General features: G+C 39.9%; 2 protein-coding genes across 12 annotated transcripts in view; both read right to left on the bottom strand.

Annotated features, from left to right (window-relative positions):
• The window catches only part of fbxl16 (F-box and leucine-rich repeat protein 16), a 65,632-nt gene extending 60,749 nt beyond the window's left edge, over positions 1-4,883 (bottom strand). For 7 of the 11 annotated variants that reach the window (XM_088437693.1, XM_088437690.1, XM_088437688.1 and 4 more), the window contains exon 1: positions 1-2,878. The gene's annotated coding sequence lies outside the window, so the exon portion shown is untranslated. Of the gene's footprint in view, positions 2,879-4,203 lie in introns of those variants that run through there. The other 4 variants (XM_088437687.1, XM_088437683.1, XM_088437685.1 and 1 more) reach the window with 3 other exon arrangements.
• A 15,981-nt stretch (positions 4,884-20,864) lies between these two features.
• LOC148410148 (uncharacterized) lies at positions 20,865-22,917 on the bottom strand. The gene is made up of 2 exons (XM_088437698.1): positions 21,552-22,917; positions 20,865-21,347 (listed from the first exon to the last, which is right to left on the bottom strand). Exon 1 carries the CDS (start codon positions 22,683-22,685, stop codon positions 21,609-21,611), a length of 1,077 nt encoding a protein of 358 aa, XP_088293824.1. The 5' UTR covers positions 22,686-22,917; the 3' UTR covers positions 20,865-21,347; positions 21,552-21,608.
• Positions 22,918-23,581: the final 664 nt, after the last annotated feature.

Below are 23,581 nucleotides of genomic sequence, written 5' to 3'. Positions count from 1 at the left end.
CTCTGTGTGCGCGCTCGCCAGAAGTTGTTTACGTATTCACCGGAGAACTCCTCCGCCATGTTTTCTGCCCGAAGCTTAAGAAGTCTCCTGTGTTTGCCCCATGGTGGAAGGATGACTAAAAGTGCTTGATTTGACATATACCGTACAGTAGTACTACGTTGCCAGCTTGTTAAATGTTAATATCGCCGATTATCATCCTAAATAATCGTGAGAGCCAATATCGTGATCACTATTAAAATTTAATCAATTGTGCAGCCCTAATACACCTGTACAAAACATGTTGGCATAGGACAATGGAATCCCAGAAATGTATCTGTTGAGTTTTCTGCTTTTAAGTTGTGCCTGTTGTGTTTTCTGCTTTTTAGTTGTGCTTTTTGTTTAGGCTGAGTTCACAGTCCCCTTGTCATAAAGGATGCCTTTTAGATTAACCACAGTCCACCACGAAAGCTTTATAACCGGCCGGCGCAGGAGAGCTGTGTTATTGCTTCGCCACACTCCAAGTTTCCTTTTGTTTTCTCATCCCGCGTTCTTCTTCGTTGAGACACTTTGGGTTTGTAGTTTGTGACTTTGATATGAGACTTCACCTTTTCGGGCTGTTTTTATTTCCACGCCTGGCATGCGCTTTCAGTGAATAAACTATCAATTGATTATTAGATTAGATTCAACTTTGTCATTACACGTATAAATAAGGGTAACAAAATGAAGTTTAGTATCTTAACAGAAGTGCAAGGGGCAGCAGGTGCAATATGTACAGTTTATACAATATAGACAGAATGGTTTGAATTTGTAACAGATAAAGTATAAACAAATATACAGTAGAGCTATTAGAATATATAATGCGCTTTGATCAGTATACAGGTGTTCTATCAGTTTGCTGTCAGTATAATAGAAAATACGTTTGCTATAAGCAGTATACAGGTTTGTAGTTTGTGACTTTGATTTGAGACTTCACCTTTTCGGGCTGTTTTTATTTCCACGCCTGGCATGCGCTTTCAGTGAATAAACTATCAATTGATTATTAGATTAGATTCAACTTTGTCATTACACGTATAAATAAGGGTAACAAAATGAAGTTTAGTATCTAAACAGAGCTTCCTGGAGGGGGAGGAGTTGGAAGAGTCTATTGGGATGTGAGGGGTCCTTTAGGATGCTGCGAGCCCTGTGTAGGCATTGCTTCCTCAATGGCAGACAGTGGGGGTGTTCAGTGTGATTGTGGCGGACAGGTTGAGGCCAGACATGACATGGTGGGGTCTGTTGGTCAGAAAGTCCATAATCCAGTTACAGAGGGGAGTAATAATTCCGAGTAACCCAAGTTTGGTGATTAATTTAGAGGGGACAACAGTGTTGAATGCTGAACTGAAATCTTCAAACAGCATCCATGCATATTAGTTCTTATTATCTAAGTGGGAGAGCACCGTAGTGTTGTTGATACAGCATCCTCCGTGCTTCTATTGCTTCGGTAGGAAAATTAAGGTGGTTCCAGTGTGGAGCTTTTTAGATGTGATAGGACCAGCTCAAAGTACTTCAAGACAATGGGTGTCGGTGCGGTAGTCATTTAGGTATGACGGAGAGGAGTGTTCCGGTACTGGTACTATGGAGGTGATTTTGAAGCATGCTGGTACAACTGCCTGGGCCAGGGACAGGTTGAAGACGTCAGTGAAGACACCAGCGAGTTGCACAGCACACGCTCTGAGCACACATCTAAGAATGCCATCCAAGCCGCCTTGCATGGGTTGATTCTGCTCAGTGCATTTTCAACATCTGTGGGAGTGTGTGTGATAGTTTGTTGGTCAACAGTGAATTCTATTTTTGCAGCCTTTTCCAAGTTGTCTTTGTCAAAACGAGCACAGAAGTCATATAGCTCATGAAGGAAGGATACAGTAATCACAGTCGGCAAGGAGTTGCTTGTTTTATAAGCCGTGATGGCCTGGATGCCCTGGCACATGCGTCGGGGGTCAGAATAAGCAAGGTGCTCCTCCACCTTCAGCTTTTGTTCGTGCTTAGCCTTTTTGATGCCCCTCTTTAGATTGACTCTGGACAAGCTGTAGGCCTGTGGGTCACGCGATCTGAATGCCTTCAGCAGGAGACACACTAACCTGTTAGTCCATGGCTTCTGTACGTGGTGATCTGATTCTCCGTAGTAATCCTTTCAATTGTGCTGTTGATATTCTCTAGAACTGAGTGGGTGTAGGAGTCAATGTCTGTGTGCAAGCCACTGGTAGCCTGAGAGGCAAACCTGCTCAAGTCCATGTCCGTAAACCTGTTCTGGAGTGCAGACTCCATACCCTCTGGCCACACTTTGATGGTTTTCACTGATGGCTTCACACGGTTAATGAGTGGTGTGCACTTAGGGGTGAGAAAAGAAGGTGGTCAGACTGTCCCAGTTGGGGGAGTGTTGTTGCCATGTAGGCTCCAGCAATGTTTGTATATACATGGTCCAAAGTTTTATCTCCTCTGGTGCTGCAGAAGACATGCTGATTAAATTTTGGAAATACTGAGTTGAGGTTTGAGTGATTAAAGTCACCCGCCACAATAAATGCAGCTTTTGGGTGAGGTGTTTGCTGTTTGCTAATAGCTGCATGCAGTTCAGACATGGCAGGTTTAGTGCCAGCATCCCAGGGAATATGAGCAACTGTTATGATTGTAGCAGTGAACTCCCCAGGGAAATAGAACGGTCTACACTTAACCATGATAAACTTGAGGTTAGAAGAGCAGTTCCGTTTAATAATGACTGCGTCTGTGCACCAAGCTTTGTTAAGATAAATGCACAAACCTCCACCTCTGCTCTTCCCGGAATCGTCCGCTGTTCTAGACGCCCGTGGCGTGTACCGACCGGCTAGCCCAATAGCATTGTCAGGTACACCATTGTGTAGCTAAGTCTCCGTAAAAATAATTATATTGCAGTTTGTCAGTCTCCTGTCGTTAGTTAGCCAAAGTCGAAGCTCATCCATTTTGTTCACCAGCGACCGCACATTGGCCAGGAAGATGCTGGGTAAAGAAAGCCTGTGAGGTGTTCGCTTCAGCTTAGCTCTGATCCCTTCACATGTTCCTCGCCTTTGTTTACGGTCACGACACCACCTGCGAGCACTTCCGATCGGCCGAGTTGCCCGCATCGCATCGGTTGTTTTCTGGACCTCTGGGATGAGCTGTAGATCATCGATAAGAGTTGCAACTTTGCAATCTGATCTCAAAAAGCTCTTGTCGTGTGTAAGATAAGAGAGTAATGCTGTTCTGTACGAACAAACCTGAAACGAGTCAGTATAATACCGCAAACTTGCAAAAACTGATCAGACGCTGGGCCTCGCAATGTGCACGCGGCGCCATCTTGCAGCTAATTCATTATCCACTTCCTAATGTGGTTGGCTGGGGTCCTAAATTAGCTCGGGTTCCGCGGTTATTCACAACCGTATCAGACAAGCCTAAATGTGTACATAAAAGAATAAGTGATCAAAAGATGCAAAAAGCCTCTTTAAAATAATAATAATAAACTATTTCATTATAATTATAAAATAAATACAAATAGAAAGTAAAAAAGGGGGAGGGTGTAGAAGTTTTGGTTGAGATCCTCTACTAACTTACACATTTTCACGTTTTTTTCTTCTTCATACTTTTCAAGGATAAAAAATAATGACATAATTCTAAATGAAAAACAATGAATTGTGTCTGGATCTGAAGTATATAATAATTATTAATATATTAAATGCATGTCCGAGTTAATTAAATGCAAATCCTTTCAAATTAACCGGTTTCGAGTCAAGTAACGATACCGATTTTTTCCAGATTCAAAGCAAAGTGTACCTTTTCTTTCTATTTTTGGAATGTGAGAGGAAGCTGGGGGGCACAGAGAGAACCCATGCGGGCTTGGGGATAACATGCAAAATCTGCACAGGTCGGAGCGAGCTGGATTTGAACTCACGACTTTGAAACAAGAGGCGGATGTGCTAACCACTTTTACACCCAGCTGTGCTGTGCAAATCAAGTAACCAAATACACATACGTATATGCTACGGACATAAAAAAAAAATATATATATATTAAAACTGCAAATGAATCAAGTTGAAGTACTCAATTCCTTTCAAACTCCACTCTCATTATATGCACAACAGTGTAATAATAAGTAATAATAAGTAATAAACTGATATATAAAATGATAATAATACAATAAAATATAATCAAAATGATTGTCGATTTTCATATTCCTACCTTTGGGATGTGTGGACGTTGTCTGCAGCAACTTCAATGATGTCCAATATGCATATCACATTTAATCTTAAATTTAGGGAACCGACATTTCTGTTCAGTTGAACCTGAGAAATCAACTCTGATTTCTATGGCGATATCTGCAAGTTAAAGGCATCCAGGCACAGATAAAAGCAATCAAATTTTGCTGAAAAATGGCAACAATTTTGCTTGGTTTGGGCTACCCCTGCTAAATGGCGCTTATTACCTTGGTAGAAGAAGAAAAAAAAAAGCAATGAGAATAAAGACCGTTGTCCAAAAAAAAAAAAAAAAAAAAAAGTTAGCTAACAACATTAGCATTATCTTTATTGGTGTAGCTAGCTATCCAAGCTAGCTAGGGAATAACCAATGTTATAATGCTGGCGGCATTTAGTTAACTTACGTCTCATCATGCTTTCTGATATTCGAATTCTGAAGACAAACACCCCAAGATGTTTTGGCTTCCCCAATGAACGCGAAAAAATCCTTAAAGTATGGCCACCATGGGTGAAGATGAGTGGCTGTTAGCCTCTTGGGCCTATGCTTATTCGGCTTATTTGTCCGTGTTATATTTGACGCTAGCTTCTAGCATAGGCTACCTACTGCTATCTTCTCTGCTCTCCACGTTATGTGGTGCTGACAGTTGTGGGACGTCTCTGCTTTTTTCTCTTTAATTTAGCGGCAGCCAGGCTGATTGGTCATACACGGGTTACGTAGTTTGTGCAAAGATATTAAAGAAAAGTAACAAGGGCTTTTACAGTGAATTATTAAAAAAAAATTAAAAAGTAACGAAGCATTTTTTTAAATTTAGCAAGTAAAAAGTACAATATTTGTGTTTTAAATGTGGGGAGTAAGAGTAAAAAGTCAGAAAAAAATACTTCTAAAAATACAAAGTTACTTAAGTACAGTAATGAAACATTTGTACTTTGTTACTTCCCATCATTGCCTGTCAATCACTTTAACTTCATACAAAATTAAGTAACTTCCTATTGAGAAGAGTGCTTACTATGATCCCAAAGAAGGTAAAACAATCGGGTGGACCCAAGAGCACACAGAGATAGGTGAGAGTTTATTTATTGCAGGGGAACTGGGTCAAAGGGCAAAGTGGCAGGCGTACAGGTAGTCAAAGACAGGAAAGGTAGTAATCCGGACAGTATAACAAGGCAGCAAGCGTACAGGTAATTAGAAATAGGCAAGGCCAGGATCTGGGATGGCAGAATAGAGCAACAGGTGTTCGAGTAGTGGGGACAGGCAAGGTCGGGACTCGAGCAGGCAGAAAGCGGCAGGAGGCATACGGGAAGTGAGGAACAGACAAGATCAGGATCTGAGCAGGCAGAACAGGAAGTTGTGTGCTCAAGAAAGCTCAGCATGATGATGACCTGGCGGGGACAACTAGAGGCAGGTTTATATGCTGGGTGGGGAAGTGATTGCACCTTGTGGTGATTACACTGAATAAATGGAATATGGTAAGGTGATAAGAGAAGTGAGGGAAAATGATTGGTGACAGAATGATATATCTTAATATTTTATGTTTACCAATCTTTTAATATTTTTGAGTTATCTTCATATTAGTTCAAAAGAGACCACTATACTATAAAATGGCTTAGAATCACAGGAAGAGAATACATACCCTCATAACGTTACTGATTCTTGAAAATAAAAAAATACTTTTTTTTTTTTCCTCAGGAGTCAAAAGTAATTTGGCCTTCATAGATCTAAAATGATCAAACGTCTATAATTGAGTTGAGTCTTTCTACAGCATTTTTATAACAATTCGCTACAGACTTTTAATCAAATACATGGAAATCAAAAACAATACACTGTTGTCAATATTGCAAAAAATGGAGTGAATACAGTTCTAGTTTTACCCGTGTTCTCAATATGCATTTGAAGTGAGAGATTTGAGTCAAATACAACTCCCAAGATTCTTTCTGAGTCCTTTTTATCAAATCGCAGACTTAACCCTTGTTTGGTATTTTGTCCAATTAAAAGGAAGACGTTGTAAGAAGACACTTGGATACTTAAATTTCACTCAGATGGTGACAACATGTAAAAGTTCAACATGGCATGCCTACTTAGTTAACCATCTCTTGGCTGAAATACTGTGAGAAAGATGGAAGAAAATGAGCCCAGAAAGGGTCAAAATACTGCATAAAAGTTTAACAGCCATTGTGTCTTGCATGACCAATAACCAATATTTCTGTTTTTACAGAGTTAAACTAGAAGGCGAAAAATTAAATCCTTCTGCTGTGTATGATAGCTGCATTATGTGTGTGCTGAATGAATTTTATGTTGCATTAGGATGGCAATGTGACCTTGGTTGAATGTGCATTGACCCTCCAACTTAACCTTTGATGTGCACATCAGACACTAAATGTTCTGGGTCAGACCTCTTTGCTAAATCCATAAAAAAGGCTCGTTTAGTTTTCCGTCTGCATCTTATGGCATGATAGACAACATTACAGCTCTAAAAGCATTGGATCCAATGAGATGTTGTCCCACAAGATGAGGACCGTTCTCTGTATCAGACTCACTAATGGTCATTGGCATGCAACATTTGGAATTTGAATTATCATTCAAACTGTATTAAGAATAAAGAATGAATGAATGAATGAATGAATGAATGAAAGTAAATGAATACACCATGCTCATGTGTACTGCAGGCACTGCGGTGAAGATGACTCAGCCACTCAGGTTGCCATGGAAACACACCCTCTTTGCAATCAGTCTCTAAGTAACTGCCGTTGCTGAGGACAGAAATTGTGTGTGTGTGTGTGTGTGCGTGTATGTGGATGTGGCATATTCAGCTATGAATACCATTAACTCGACTTGATACATACCAAAGAGATGTTTCATTCAGCATTTTCTATTAACCGTTCCTATGAGTGTGATTAAGTTACTTTAAAAAAACAAAAAACATTCAATATTAATGTATTTGATATTACAATTTCGAGTTTGTGAAAATAAATAAAAACAAGGATATTGGCATGAACCTATTTTTCATCATCCCTGATAATCATGACAATCGCCACTATCATTCTAGGATAATAGAATAATGTGATTCTTTGAGGGAGCGGCATCTGCTCTTCATTTACAAGTGTAAAAACCACAAATGTTTAAGATGATGCTTTTATTGTTTTTCAAAGACTGATTTGTTCATTGTTCATGGCGAGCCCCTCATTTCAAATGAAAGGATTTTATTGGTCATATGGAGCAAAATAACTAACTGGAATGGTTATTTTCATTTGAGGATTAGTTGTTTAGTGGAAACCTCTTTATGATAAAGTACAAAAATGCATACTTTCTATTGTACTGTAGTTTACGTTTACATTTCAACATTACATTTCTGTTACTGAAGTTAAAGTTGACCAATTTCATTGTTGGAACATTTTGGATAAAGCACGAATGAATACAAAATATTGTTGTAACTTAAAAGAATGAAGTAGACAACTGTAAAATAACATGTATAATACACAAATACACATCCAAAAAAAGGTGTTTGTGTGTGTTTACAAAACTTTGCATGCATTTTTTTCAAAGATTAAAATAACATGAATTTACCAGTATCAATTTGACCCAGTATCAACCTAGTCTGAAATGGTGTGCTTCACCTGGAAATAGAATTTGAAGCATTAAAAATAAACACTTGCATAATTTCATACGCAATCTAAAAAATGTAATTCATTATTTTGAAACATTTAAATATATGTCCCTGCAGTAAATTTGCTTTCGACTTAAACGAAAAAATATATAATCATCAATGACCAACATAGATTAGAATGTTTATTTTAAATGAGAAAGTTCATCTTTTAAGTAAAAAAAAAAAAAACAAACACATTAAAGATGGCAACTTAGTTGCATGTGTTGGATTATTGAGTTTAAAGCTGTTTAGAACATATGAAGCTGTGATATTAAGAAGTGTTCACCTTTCACTTCTGAGACCAAATGAGGCATGCTGTGCTTCTGTAGTTTTCATTTCAACTCACATTATTGCAATAATCATAAGTCAAAGACAGCAGGCATTTTATTGTTGATTAATTTCTGTCAAAAAGAGATAATCGTCAATATCTCTTCAAACAAATCATGAATAAGATGTGCTGATGAAACTAAAAAGTACTCTTGTCTCATACAGCCCTATGCCTTTATGCACCTTACTCCCCGCCTACTTTCATTAATGTTTTTCATTCCATTCAATGTGATACACTACCTAGTTAAGCAGACAGAATCATCTAACTCACCCACTGTAAGCTTCTCCACCACACAGTCATCAGTTTCTTTGGATGGAATGACGTCAGGCCTGACACACAACATTTTTGGATGTCCAGCGCCATCAAAGGCCTGAATGTCAGGCCTTGAACTGAGGTATTATTGGCCACCAGAGGGAGAGCTGCACAAAAAGAATAGCTTGAGAGCGGAGGAGAGAAATGAGGACTTGTTGATTGAACCTCACAATATCATTCTGCAGATATTGATTTTACTCATAGCACAGTGATCCTTTCACAGTTTAATGGGGTTTGTAACAATAACGAGTAATAAAAATTTACAAGCGTACATTTTTTCTGAAATGCCCGAAGATGCCACTGACAAATGATTCAAGGCCTGGCTAAAAGTAAACTTATAATTGTTTAAAGGAATCATATATTAGGTTGTTATCATGATGTGTTTATTTATTGTCTAGTTTATGTGCATTGCTATCCATCAATGCAGTCCTAGTTCATCTTGCCCCAGTCCTTATATAAAGCTGTTAATGCAGGAAAGCGTGAACTGGGACCTTGGCCCAGCTGTTGGTGGTGTACAGCTGGCTCTTTTTGTTATGTCTTGTAATGTGCAATGCTTTGCTGAATGAAAAATAAAAGCAGGCGGAGACAGTTGGGCTTTGAATGGTGTTGGCGAGCATAAAAATGTAAGCCAAGCCTTCCCTTTGACGGCAAAGAAAAGTCAATCTTGGTTACTCTGAGTTACTATTTTGCTGCTTAGCAGCTGGGTTTGTCTTAAACTTCTTTTAAAGATAACCCTAACATAACTTGGACCTTCGAGCCGGGTGGTTAAAAAGCCTTCTCTTCCGTGGATGATCAATGATGACTGAACCAATCGGTGCACTGTTGAAATCTGTTGATTCTGGAAGCCCTCCTTTCCACGAGGCCAGAAATTGGACACCACTCACCAGAGGAATGCAAACACCATCCAGCGAACCAGAGTGACTCGACCAGTGGAGATATTGCAGGAACAAAAGGTCAGTCGGGCGAGTCTGACAGGGGTTCGGTCTGATCAGTCTGAACGGTCCATCGGACCTTAAACGCCTGGTCCATCGGACCTTAAACGCCTGGTCCATCGGACCTTAAACGCCCAGTCCATCAGACCTTGAACTCACAGTCCATCAGACCTTAAACGCATGGTCCATCAGACCTAACTGGCAATAATTAATTAGTGGTTGAAACATAAACAGAATACACAAGGTTGTTGTGTTATATGTGAAGCTATAAAAGGGGTGGATAGCCAGAAAATGTTGAATTAATTGTAAATAATGTGTTTTAATAGCTTAATGACAGTTGTGGTATGATTGTCAGCTTGGGAGACTGTGGTATGAAAATGAGAAGTGATTGTGAGTGCAAGCCTGTGAAGCTAACTCTGTTGAAATTTTCACACACTTTGCTGCATGTGTTGTTATTGTTATTGCCAGTTATTATTGTGGTTATCGCTATAGTTGATTTTGTTGTTGTTCTTCTAAGTAGAAAATATTCAAAATTGTGAAATTGATGGAGACCACGGAATTTGTTAGAAAGAAGCCGAAGAAAAACTTCAAATAGTAAAATCAATAAAAGAGAAAAAGTTAGATAAGGAAAAAGCAGCAGCCATTAAATGACCTGTAGAAAAATAAAACAGCCAAGTAGACACCAAATAATAGCTGCTTGGGATGATTGCAGATAATGGGACAAAGCAGGGGCCCGGAGAGCAGGGGTGGCAATCAGAGGCCTCTGACTCCCTTTTTACCGCAGCTGCGACTTATTTTGTAATTTATCCTCCACTTTCTGGAAACAGGAATGTGGCCCTTCTCTGCCAACCACACCTGTATAAAATTTGCATAGATAAGTGAGAGGGAGATGTATCTAATGATCCAAGTAGCAAATCCTGCATGTTAAGGTGAAGGAGGCTGAAAGGGCAGAATTATTTTTGTTTACAGGCCGTGCTCAAAGGACAAGTACATAAAAAGTGGAGGAAAGCCTGGCACCTTACGAAATATAAATATAAATAGATATGTAGAGGAGTGGTGCTTTATTGTGTAATACTTGTTTGGACAGATTAGCATGATAGTATCATATGTTACAGTAAAATAGATTCAACTGTGCAAAAGTTAGATGAACTAATTGATATGTCAAGGTTTAATACAGCATAGTTTGCGAGAGTTTTTAAAAAACAAATAGCATTATGGTAGATGATGGATAAACAGGCTGAACATATTGACAACAGTTGATAAAATGCAAGGTTAAATGGAATTATACTACAAATAAAAGTAAACGTGAGTGAACCCCAACACTCAGAGGTTAGATAAGTTACCTATTTAGCTAAGAGTGGAGTAGTAGAAAAAAGGTAACAATGTGGGGAAGAAAACAGACATTCTGGTGTGATGGAGAAGAGGAAGAGCATTGTGTTGGAAACAGGAATTGTGGTAGAGAAAAAAAGGTTGCAAGAGAGAGTTGAAAGACAAAATTGAATGCATAAGAATGTTGGAGTTGTAGCAAGAAAGATTTTGTGCAAGTGAAAACAAACAGAAGGTTGGCATAACTAATGAGATAAGGATGAAAAAATTAGGCCGTTGCAAAGGCCCGAAAACCACAGACCAAAAGACAAATGATGTCATTTTTGGGGCTGTGTAATTTTTGTAGGATTTGGATTCCAAATTATTTTGAATTGACTAGGGATATCATTTATGAAAAAGCTGACGATGCATTTCAAAGTGTGAAATTGGAATTAATTAATTCATCCATATTGGCACTACCTGATTACAGCAAACCATTTGAGCAAACAGTGACATCTAAACAAGGATTCATGACATCAGTCATGTTGCAGAAGCATGGTGGGAAACTGAGGCTAGTTGCATTTTATTTGTAGCAGTTAGATGCTATTGCTGGGGTAACCACTGAATGTGTCCAGGTGGTGCTGACCGCAGCATTGGCAGTGGAGGCTGCAGTGGAGGTTGTGTTGTTTCACCCCCTCACATTGAGGGTTCCCTATGTATTTGTTTTGTTGTTGGAAACAAAAAATGACACTTATCACCTGCATGACATTTATATTGCACTGCGTTACTTTTATCACAGGAACACATTGTAAGTGTTAGATGTGGAGCCCTAAACCCAGCAAAATATTTGCCCACACATGTAGTCGGCACCCCACACGACTATGGAACCCATGTCCAAATTTCTACAAAACCAAGACTTGACCTGACTGACACCCCTCTCTTGACTGGAGAAATTGTTTTTGTTGATGGATTCAGCTAGCAAAGGGGAAGGCGGCTGCAACAGGTTGGGATATGTAGTCACCACATGAAAATTTTGTTACAAGGAACATTAAAATTGACATGTTCGGTGCAGGCAGCTGAATTGTCTGTGCTGATCGAAGCATGTGAAATATTTGAAAGCAAAGATGTTACAATATGGACAGCCAGCCAGTATGGCGCGTGTTTTGTCAACTTTGGGCTAACCGTGGCTTCAAAACCACAATAGGAAAAGAATTAACCCAATTACAGCAGGAAACCACTTAGGCAAACAAAAGAGCCAAAGAAGCAGCCATAGGTGTGCCCACAGTTGCCATAGCACAAGACATCTGCATCGACATACCACATGATGAACAAGACACACAGACCATTTTTGTGACGAATGTGACTGGAACGGACAGGATGGGAACCCCAGAATAAACTAAAGACCACTTTAAAGATATAAAAAGGTTTATTAACAAAAGATGCATGCGATGCATAAAGTAACGGCTCAAGACAAAAATACAACTCAGGAAGAAAATTGGGATTCAAAGTGCAAAACAAAGAGACATTAAAAAAGCACATGTACTGTAACTGACCGTGATCAAGGGTGGAACAAGCCAGAGGACGTTGCCATAACACTCAAAGTACAAAAAATGTACAAAGGCAGATTGTGGAACAATAGCAGGAAAAGCAGCAACTAAAATGCTGTATGCTGTAAAACAGAGCAGGAAGCGAGGGACTTGGAACAGGTATAGTAATTGGGTGTACACAAGGCAATAATCTGACAACGTCCTTATGCTTCGGCCACACCTAAATAGTCCACTAATGACCATGGGCTGTAGGTGTGAGGCCTGTGGCTCTGCCTCCTAATCTGCAAGCAGGACAAGACATCACGGACGCAGGATGTGATAATTTTGTAATCAAGGCAGAATTCTGCTCCCAAATTGGAACAACAATATTGGCTGAATAAAGGCGCACAACACGATGTTGGAGAAATAAGTAGATTGGCAGATGGTAAACCATTGTTACTAAAGTTTTGATTTGAATGAGCAGCAAAGTTGACACATAAGCTTTGCCATGTGTCAATTGGAGGGAATATGTATGATCAGTTGCATATGGGTTCACGCTATATTAAATATTTTTGTAAATGTTGTGATATTTGTTTCCATTTCATATGATATTGTCACAAAGCTATCTGTCACAAAGCGATCTGTCACAAAGTCATCGGCCCAGCCACTCATTGCCCAACACATCACACCGGCTCGTCCCTCCTGGCAACACATCTCACTGGCTCACCCCTCCTGCCAATCAGCCCTGAACAGCATCAGCTGCCACTGATCCACCACCCAGTATAAAGCCCGGCCTTTTCCCTTCACAATCTGCCAGATTGTCTCCATGCGTCCAGCAGAGCCTTCCAGCAATACTTCCGACCAGTCCTGCTGAAATAAGCCTCCTGCTCGAGGTCCCGTCCTATGCGCCTCCTCTCTGATTCGCCCGTCTGCCGCGTCCCCTCTTCTCCGACCCAGAGAGCCCTGCCACTGTGGCTCGTCCTCATCTGCGTTCGCCCCCGCAAATACCATTCAGCAAATAAAGATTCTGTCCTTACCTTCAGGGATTACATTGAATGAAATAAGGCATTAGGAAAGCAATATTGCTTTGTCATATTAGATGCATTCTTTAAGTGGGTTGAATTATTCCCAACAGCGTATAGTGATGCAAGACCAGTTGTCAAAACATTGTGTGATCAAATCATACAGACATTTGTCATTCCAAGCGTAATTAGAAGTGACAATGGATTACATTTTGTAAAAAAAAAAAAAAAAAAAACATAGTTGTATCAAAAGTTGAACTGTTGAATTTCAGAAGGGCTTGTTGAAAGAACAAATGGGACAGTCAAGGCCACACTCATAATAACAGTAAACGAGATAAAGTGACAGTGACCAGATCGCATTCCTATTGTGGCCACAGGAATGAGAATTGTTCCGCTGAAGGAAAAACGTTAACACCATTTGAAATTGTGTATGGAGGATCATACAGACTACCAGACTTAACCCCTGACCAGCCACCTAGTGGATGTCCTATTCCAGTTCACATAAAAAGACTGTTCGGCATAAGGGAGGTGCATAAGCACAATGACTGGCCAGTGTGTTCTATCCCACAGAATACCCAGGTCCAGATCGGAGACCGGGTGTTTTTTAAGGTGCTGAGACGACCTTGTTGGTGAAAGCTGGGATGGCCTATTCCCGGAGATCGCGGTGACACCAACTGCGGTGAATTTTGAAAGACGTGACGGGTGCAATCTCCTTCGACCCCCTGTTGACGGGCCTAGCAACGGCAGTCCCTCGAAGTGAGGATCACCAACGACAGACCACAGTGGGAGAGATGGTTTTTGTGGTAAACACACCCTTTTCGGGAGAATGGCCTGTCCGCCAGCACTCCTAAGAGCAGCATTCTGCTTGGTGCTGGGCGGTGCCTTTGTGTCCAGACGACCTACAACGCCTACCTCTCACAGACAGCCGTTGTCCACCAGCAACATGGGCAACCTCCAGCTCCTGACGGACATCACGGGAACAGTGATAAACGTTACATTTATTTCACTGTTGAGAACTCCGCCTTTAAGTCCAAACGCAACACTGAAAAACCGCCAGCACCAATCACCAGACAAAATTCAGTTTATTTTGATGCGATTGGCATGCCTAGGAGCATTGCTGACAAAGACAAATTGATTGACGAAGCAAATACAGCAGGTTCACATTTGCCATAATTGGTGCTCTATTTCCGGTGACTGTGAACAAACACACCCAGTTGCTCAATTATTTAAATCATAAAGTATACACAATGACTTATTTTATGGATGCGCCTTTTATGTACACAGCCTCACAATTACAAGCTACTTCACTTAACCATCGGTAACCATCCAAAATAGACAATCATGGATGCAAAAACGGCTTTAGCCTTTGCTTTTATCTTTGTAATTTCCTCTTGCTTGGGACGGGTTTCTACCATTTTCCCACAGGGTTTTAGGGTTATTTTCCTCCCACTCAAGCAATAGCTTTTGACATCATTTGATGTTCTGTTTAATAATGATAAACAGGGAGGAATTGTGAAGGGAATCATATATTAGGTTGTTATCATTATGTGTTTTTCTTGTCTAGAATAGTGTGCATTGCTATCCATCTATGCAGTCCTAGTTGCAATCCTTAGATAAAGCTGTTGACGCAGGAAAGTGTGAACTGGGACCTTGGCCCAGCTGTTGGCGGTGCCTGGCTGGCTCTTTTTGTTGTCTTGTAATGTACAATGCTTTGCAGAATAAATAAAAAGCAGGCGGGGATAGTTGGGCTTCGAATGGTGTTGGCGAGCATGAGAATGTAAGCCAAGCCTTCCCTATGCTGGCAAAGAAAAGTCCATCTTGGTTGGTCTGAGTTACTATTTTGCTGCTTAGCAGCTGGGCTTGTCTTAATCTTCTTTTAAAGATAACCCTGACAATGTTGAATTTTGTTGAACAGATCCATCTCATTTGTTCTTCGTTCATTGGGGTAGACCTTAGTTTGAACTGGGTTAGTTATCAAGGTGATATTTAGCTTTTTCTTTGGTGTTTTATGGAAGAAAAATCATGTGTTAAAAGGAGCAAGTAGCTGAAATTGTATTAAACTTTATCCCTTATGTGGCACTGTACATCGTCAGTGTGTGGCACTCTTCTGCATCATCTCAAGAGCCAAAAAGGACCAAAATAAAACTATCAATAAGAGTGTAGGAATAATTTTGAGTAGTTATTATACATTTGCCATGATAGTACATATTTTCAGCATAAATGAGTGTTTTCAGCTTAGGTGTGGCTACAAGAGGACGACTCGACTGCAGAGTGCGAACAGCTGATAAGGGGACATCGACAGCAGAGCCCCTGGGAGGTGACGTCAGGACCTCTGAGCTCACATCCACTACCAGAGAATGTGAAGATTGATAAAGGATTCTTGCTAATATTAACACATAAACAAGTAAACTGTCTGCCAATTTTACATGTAATCAGATGCCTCTGTATCATATAAAATGGGGGGTGTTAGAAGTAGCGTTGGAGAACGAATGTGCAGTGAACAAATAAACGCTACACTCCTTCTCCCTCTCGATCCCACTCGAGAAAATTATGAAACTGAGTGCCTTTTCTCTCTTTATTGCCTAATTATTATAAATGTCTATTTGGTGAACCTGACAAAGGGCAATTTTAAACATTTTAATACAGTATATACTTTCTCGATAATCATTTCCCAAAACCCACATCTTCAAACTTTGAATGACCTTTACTTGAACTGCAATTACAACTAAGTGTTATTGTATAGCTCATGTCTGTACCTTCTGCACTACCAATATTGACCTGTTTGTCCCAGCAACTAATGTTTTGCATTATGATGATTATGATTATTATTATGCAAATGGGATTTAATTTGTGGTATACAAGGCAAAGATGGAAAAGAAAAACTGATAGCACAACCGGACTAAAATAATGTCTCCATATTTGTGGTCTCAGTAACCCAGTATTGACTTACAGGATTGAATGTCAGTGTTGTCCGTTTCTAGAGTTTGTATGTGGTCCTTTTTTGTGTAACTTGATAAAGAAGTAAAGAGAAAGGACAACTATGTAGAACTGTTGGTCAGAACAAAGACCAATCAACTCTTGTTATCTCTATAGCATTCACCTCCAAGCTGATAAAGCAGGAGGGGAATCTCTAGAAAATGCAGAATGTGAGAAAGGATAATAAAATTTGCTCAGAAGACTGTGATGTGACTACAGCTTTCCCACAACTACAGGCATAATCAAAAACAAAACATTTGGATAATTCCCAAGACTTTTGTGAGAATCTTTTGGTAGTAGTATGTTGAGCTGGAGCTGCTTTTGTCCTGCACGTCCTTACTTACTATAAATGATGAAGCCATAAATTCTGCTCCTTACCTGCAAATACTTTGGGAGAATATTCTGCCATCAATTTATGACCTCTAGCTGAAGTGCACTTGGGTTCTGCAACAGGAGAAAACACACCAGCAAGTTAAATTCCAAATGACTTGAAAATAAAACTATTTTGGGAAGTTTGCTTTCATGATCTTTGCCTGATAGTTACACTTGTTTACTATATTCAACATTAAAGTGAGTAAAATATGCAAAGAAGAAAGAATCTGAGAAGAATGCACATACTTTAGCACGGAACTGTAATACCAAGTCTTCACTAATTTATTTTTGGAAGTTGAATGGCCAGAATACATCTAAAACATTTTGTCAAAGCAAGAAGGTAAGCAGGTTGCATTTAGGATTGTACATAGATACATATATTTATGTTTGATGACAGGATTAGATTCTAATAAGTAGTACTGTACATGATTTGATTGTTGTTGATTGTTTGGTGAGATTGTTGACATCAAACTTGTGTTAAGTGTGTGTATGCATGCGTGTATGTGTGTGTGTGCGTGTTGGAATACGACATGATACAATACGATACAATATACTTTTATTGTTCCTCTTGGGCAAATTTGTCTTGGACTCAGCAGCTGCAGCAGCAGGGTAGTGGAGATATTGCCATGTGCCACATACACTGATCTGCACACTCAGCATTCTCAAACACAGAAATAAAGATACAGTACTGTATATTGTTACTGTGTTGTTTTTACAGCTATTTTGGGGGTGGGGGTCAAAACTTTATTTAGAACGAAACATTTACTGAACAATCTTTGATACAGGCCATTCTATTTTCTTAGAGAATTCTTTAATACATTACAGAACATTAGTTACACTATCAAATCAACAGTTACCAAAGATGCTTGTACTTAACACACTTGATTGCAATAAGCACAGCTGATCCAAAGCTAAGAAGCCATTTCTGACTGAAGTCATTAGAAGGTTTGTGAATTAAAATGATTCCTTTCAACAACTCTCTCATAGAATGTGAACAGAAAAGAACACATTCGAGAACAAAAGTGAAAGAGTGTGTCACGTCTCGGTATGGTGAGTGTAGGTGTGGAAGGAAGGTTGAAACCAAAAATGCAGGTACTGAGAGGGATGTGCTCAAACAAGGATACTTTAATCAAAAACTAAGGCAAAATGAAACGGAACAAAAATGAGACAAAATTTTGGTGGGTCCCACGACACCGACGCACCGTCTCATGTGCCGAATCAAAGAACGAGCTTTGTCGGTGCCTGTACCGCTTTAAAGCAGTCACGTGACCGTGTCAGGAACCGTGTCAACACAGAAAGAACTGTGTTTATAAGGAAGTGCGTCTGTCAACGCGACGCAACCGCAAAAAACGAGCCAAATCACACAGTTGCTTCACTGCCTTGTGAGTGTGATGTCACTCTCAACATTCCAATAATTCACACATTGCAGATATTTTTTTTCCATCATTCCATATTTTTTAACCAATTCAACATTCATTCCCAATGGCATACAGTCCCATTCGTTGTCAGTTGGAATGTTATCTGTCATTCCGAATGGGAAACAGTCCTATTCGTTTTCAATTTGAATTTTATTTGTCAGGCAACAAATGGCTGATTGGTATGGTGGTTAAAGTACTGGGCCACGGAAGAGTCCGTGATTCGACCAAAGACTGTATTCTCACTTCTCAGATGAATAATTGATTTTCTATTTTGATACTTCCAATTTCATATTTATGGAAGCCCATTCCCGCCAGTGGGAAAAAAAAAAATCCGCTGGTAAAAAAAAAAAAAAAAAAAAAGTCGAAATAATGAGATTAAAAAGTCAAAATAATGAGATAAAAAGTCAAAATAACGAGAAAAAAAGTCAAAATAATGAGATATAAAGTCAAAATAATGAGAAAAAAAGTCAAAATAATGAGATAAAAAGTCAAAATAATGAGATACTTCCACACAACAGTCAAAGTAGCAGCTCTTTGGTGTGAGCTCTCCTTTTCAGTTTGACACAGAAATGGATTGTGAGTACATTGAGTACTACTTTAAACGTGGCTTTACAACAGATGAAATCCATTATTTGCTTGCTGATTCACATGGGATTGTACTAAGCAAACGTACTCTTGAAAGGATTTTACACTAGAAGAAGCTCTGGCATCGAAAGAATAAAACTGATGTGGCTGTGGTGGCAACATTCATTAAACAGCAACTGGAAACATTTGGTCAGTGTCATGGATACCAAAGGATGCACCAAAAATATTGGTTACATGGAATTGTGACTGACAGAGAAACTGTTCGAATCTTGCTACAGTTATTGGACGGTGAAGGTGTTGATCTGAGGTCAAGAAACAGACTGCGAAAGCGTGTTTACCACAGCTGTGGTCCAAATTATGCCTGGCACATTGATGGCTACGACAAGCTTAAGCCATTTGGGATTGCAATCAGTGGATGTATTGATGGATTTTCCAGAAAGATGATATGGCTTGAAGCTTACAAAACAAACAATGACCCAAAGATGATCGCTGGCTATTTTATGGATGCTGTGATCACTGCTGGTGGGTGCCCTGCAAGACTCAGACTTGATTTAGGAACAGAAAATGGCCATATGGCTGAAATGCAGCGTTTTTTGCATTTTTTCTGAGAACCACCCTGAAACAGACAGTGTAACCTTTGGTCCAAGCACTGGAAACCAAAGCATCGAACGATGGTGGCTGATCTTGCGAAGTGAGTGTGTCCAGTTTTGGATGGACCTATTTGACAAACTGAGAGAAGATGGCTACTTCCCAGACAACTTCTTGGATAAGTCCTTGATCCAGTTTCTCTTTCTTCAAACAATACCGGTAATTGATACATTTTCAGATAAAGGGTCTAATAATTTTAACAGACACAATTGACCATGTGTTACAAGTCATTTGCTATGCTGTGCAGAGAATGAATGATGCATATATGATTGTGTCTGGTTGGTTAAAACAATATGTGGTTTGATGTGTTCTGAATAGCTGTGTGCTCTCTATTAGCTCTGTATCAAATAAGCATCATTTAAAGTCCCTCTCCACTCAAAAATATGTTTTTCTCCATGTTTCTTCAGCTGTATCTTTGAGCTTCACTGTGCAGAATGATGTACACAGTTTAACACTGGAAGACAGCTTTCACAATCATCAGCTGAAATTACAAAGTTTCTCTGTGTTCACTGAAAATCAGATGTTTAAGGGTGGTCCTATGAGCATGATTTATGAACAAATTGTTTGGAAGCTAACACAATTCAACTTACACATTTGAGATGTAGGAATTTGAAGCCTCTGGTGCACATACACTGAGAATGAACTTTACAGTGAAGTAGGAGACAACTTGTGTCCAGCAGTTAAATGTGTTAAATGATAAATATTTGCATAGTTGTGGTGTCTGGAATCTTAATGAGGGAGAAGGAGATGTTTTTTTTTTTTTTCTGGCACACTTTATTGTTCAAAGTACAGCATTTTTAGAATGGTCTAGAAGGGATCTTTAAGAATTGCCCTGTGTAATAAATGGCATGACATAATGATGTACATTAAAAGCCCATTGTCTGTAGCACGACAAGAAGAAAAGTCTTACAAATTAAACAAACCCTGGATCAGGACTACTCAAGCAATAATCACCAATGCCCAATATTTTTGTGCACGCTGACTGATTATTATTTGCCTTCTAGGATGAACTTAATGAGGTTGTTTTGACCTGGAATAACCACAGAGTTCATCAAGTCCACAACTCACGATCTCCTCATGGACGTCCCTCCATACTGCATGCAGTCCCTCATCTGTATGGAGGCAGAGATTATTTGCACCATGTGGATCTGGAGAAAGTTCAAGTCTGCCTTGAAGAGTGTATGTTCAAGGACTTCCCATGTCATGAAGATGTGTTTCATGTCTGTGTGGACCTGATGTCAGAGCATAATCTGAAATTTCCAAATGATGTGTTTGAAACAGTTAACCTGTATATCGAACTCAGACAGCTGATACACCATGAACTAGATCTAGATCATTAACTTTCTTGGGCCTGTATCACATTTCATATCTCAAAAACTATGTTTTTGTTTGTGTCCTTTTTAATTCAAGACAAGACAAATTGAAATGTACATACTGGCTGAAATTGTAGAAGTTAGATGATGAAATAAGTTTAGAAAAAAATTAGTCATTATTTTCAGTTCTTTATCACAAAATACACGATATATGTACACACAAATTACTTTGTTGTCCATACAGTGACTAAAAATGCAAAATCCCCACGTGTATGAATTGTATTTTTTATTCAAAGTTGTAAACAATCACCATACAAAACATTAGTTTTATATTTGTTACGATGTAACACCAAGAACTCGACAGTGGACCACCACAGACCAGACACAGACGAGTGCGAACTTAATATAAGTGTTTTACTAAACAAAGGTAGCACACAACGCGTGAAAAGGGAATAACATAAACTGGGCTAAGTGGCAACTCAAATACCGCGATCTGAACACGTGTGTAAAGTCCAACTAAAAGTGACATAGAAACACCTATGTAGTTGACGGCGGAACGCCAGTAGTCCGACAAGGGGGGAAGGCCACCACAACACCTGATGAAATAGCATATGAGGAAACTTGAAAACTAGACCGAATTACAAAATACTCCGACGGTTTCCTCCAGCTCCAGTCGCGTTTAAATAGCCCGGTGATTGTTGATGGTGGTCAGGTGCGCGGCTGGTGGCTCTGCCCTCCCGTCAGGGACACACCTGCTCAAGAGGAGAGAGAGTGAGGTGGAGGAGCAAGAACGTAACAATATTGACTGCAAATGATTCTAACTTGCAACAGTAAAGTCTTATAAGAACATATTCTTAAACTGAAAGCAGTGCTCAACAAATAACACTGGCAAAAACAATGGTTTAACAAGGTATCTCTAGTACTCATTTCTTAGGTCCAAACTATGGAAAACCTACAAAGCCTTAACATGAACTCTGATGGCTGTCCACTTCCTCTTGGCTGAAATCTGTGTCTTAGACAATGTCCATTACCCACACGTTGCTTTCTAAGACTTTGTGCATTTCATGTCGAAAATCTGGGTAGCTCTCATAAGTGATTGGCAACTCCAAGTAACAGCCACAAGTGTGCGCAACAGGTCTTCTCTGAAGTCCTTCAACTTTTGTGAAGCTGACAGTGATGCTCTTTCCTGTGAACAAGTCTGATCCAGTGCAAAATCTGAGGAAAGAGGAGAGGTGCTTGGTGTCTGACTCTCTGAGATACGTGCTTACATACTTTACAATTTGTTTCTCCTGGGTATTCTGGGTACTGGGGTAAGAAATTGATCTCATGATCTTTCGAGATGTTGGTTGTAGCTCCTCATAGGCTGCTGCAATCCCTTTCAGCTCTGATCTAATAGGTGCGAGTGTGTTACTCCACTGTTCAATCACGAAAGCGGGCTCTTGGATACGTTTTTGGTGAGCAAGCTCCCTCAAAATTTGCTCAATGTTATCTGCTGTTGGAAGCCTCCGGCAGTTGTGAATATCCATGATTTCCATCAATTCTTCTTGGTCAACACATTCAAAATCTGAACGACAAGATTTAAAGATCACTCGCTCAGACTCTGAGACATACTTGAAAAAACAGTCCACAAGATCACTCTCCACAAAGCCCAAAACAACTTGCTCCAGAAGTACGGGTGCAAGTTTCACAGGCAGGTACTCCTCTTTTAGCCAGCTAAATGTGATTATTAGGCCTACACTTTCCCATTCTTGTTTACCAAAATCATGACGCAGGTATGGCACTTTGAAGTCATTTCCCATAGTGCACTGCTCATAAAAGTCATTCCAAAATTCTGACAGTACATCCCTCAAAACACCCCCATCATCCACAGCCTTTTCAAGCTTTCCATCAGGAAGAATAACTTTAAAGTCAATGTCATCCTGCATACCTTCCTCAGAAAACACTTGAATAATTTCTCTGAGAATCTGTCCACGATGAAGAACAATCATTTTCTTCACCCTTTCCCTTTGAGTGGCTTGTTCCTCTGACATATCCAAGGAAGAGGGCAAGGGTGAGAGAGGCAAGGTGTCATCAAGACTGGACCTATCCATCTCTGAGATGCTACCTGTGTGGAAAGTTACAATGCCACTATCCTCTAAAGTATCCACAGGAATTAATGTGTCATATTCTGGGAAACTTGATATATCAGTTGGGTCGCATGTGGCATAAAGAAGGGAAACACTCTCACTGTTTGCATTTGCAAATACTGTGCTGCTTCCAAAATAAATGACATCTGCAGCAGGTATCTCCACAGCATCTGTTGTTGCAGAAGTGTCTGGAGAGTGGTGATGGACATCAGATAGCTCGTGTCTTTGCACCTTCTTGTGCAGTTTCATCACTATTCCCCTTCTCCAGATGTATATCACTGTCAATGTGTCTCTTCTTGGTTTTTAAATAGAAACGTAAGAGAGAGAACTTTGTTTTCTCATACAGTTCCCCAACTGTGATACTATCATCAACTGAATGTGTCACGGTGGGGCATGGCGGTTTGAGGAGGTGCGGGATGTGAGAAAGGCGGAACCAATAAAATGCAGGATTGACTGGGGTAAGGCTCAAGTGAAGGTGATTTAATGACAACAAAGGATGGGTTGAAAGAACGGAAAAATACAAAGTACAAACAAAAACGCTAAACTGAAGCTAACTGGGGGCGACAAGGAACGGGAGGCAGCACGGGAAGGATGGGATCAGGGCAACACGAGGCAAGACAGCGAGGGGAAGCTGTACAAAGACCCGACAGGGGATGAGGCAAAACACGGGCTTAAATACTAAAAGAACCAGTGAAAACGCAAGACACCTGGGAACAACAAGGGCCGGGGTAGCTGACTGAAGGACACACACGGGCGACAGGTGAGGTTAATTTACAGTAATGACACGCGGGGGAAAACACAGAGAACCTATAACTTAAACTAAACAACCCAAAACCCCCAACAAAACACAGACAGGTCAT

The sequence above is a fragment of the Hippichthys cyanospilos genome, chromosome 16 (genome assembly GCF_059441005.1).
Source record: "Hippichthys cyanospilos isolate Australia breed blue-spotted pipefish chromosome 16, RoL_Hcya_1.0, whole genome shotgun sequence".
NCBI lineage: Eukaryota > Metazoa > Chordata > Actinopteri > Syngnathiformes > Syngnathidae > Hippichthys > Hippichthys cyanospilos.
This window is presented reverse-complemented; position numbering and strand designations above follow the sequence as displayed.

What these genes read in the sequence shown, in the direction of transcription:
- LOC148410148 (XM_088437698.1), bottom strand. Translation starts at nt 22,685, where the DNA reads ATGGATAGGTCCAGTCTTGATGACACCTTGCCTCTCTCACCCTTGCCC.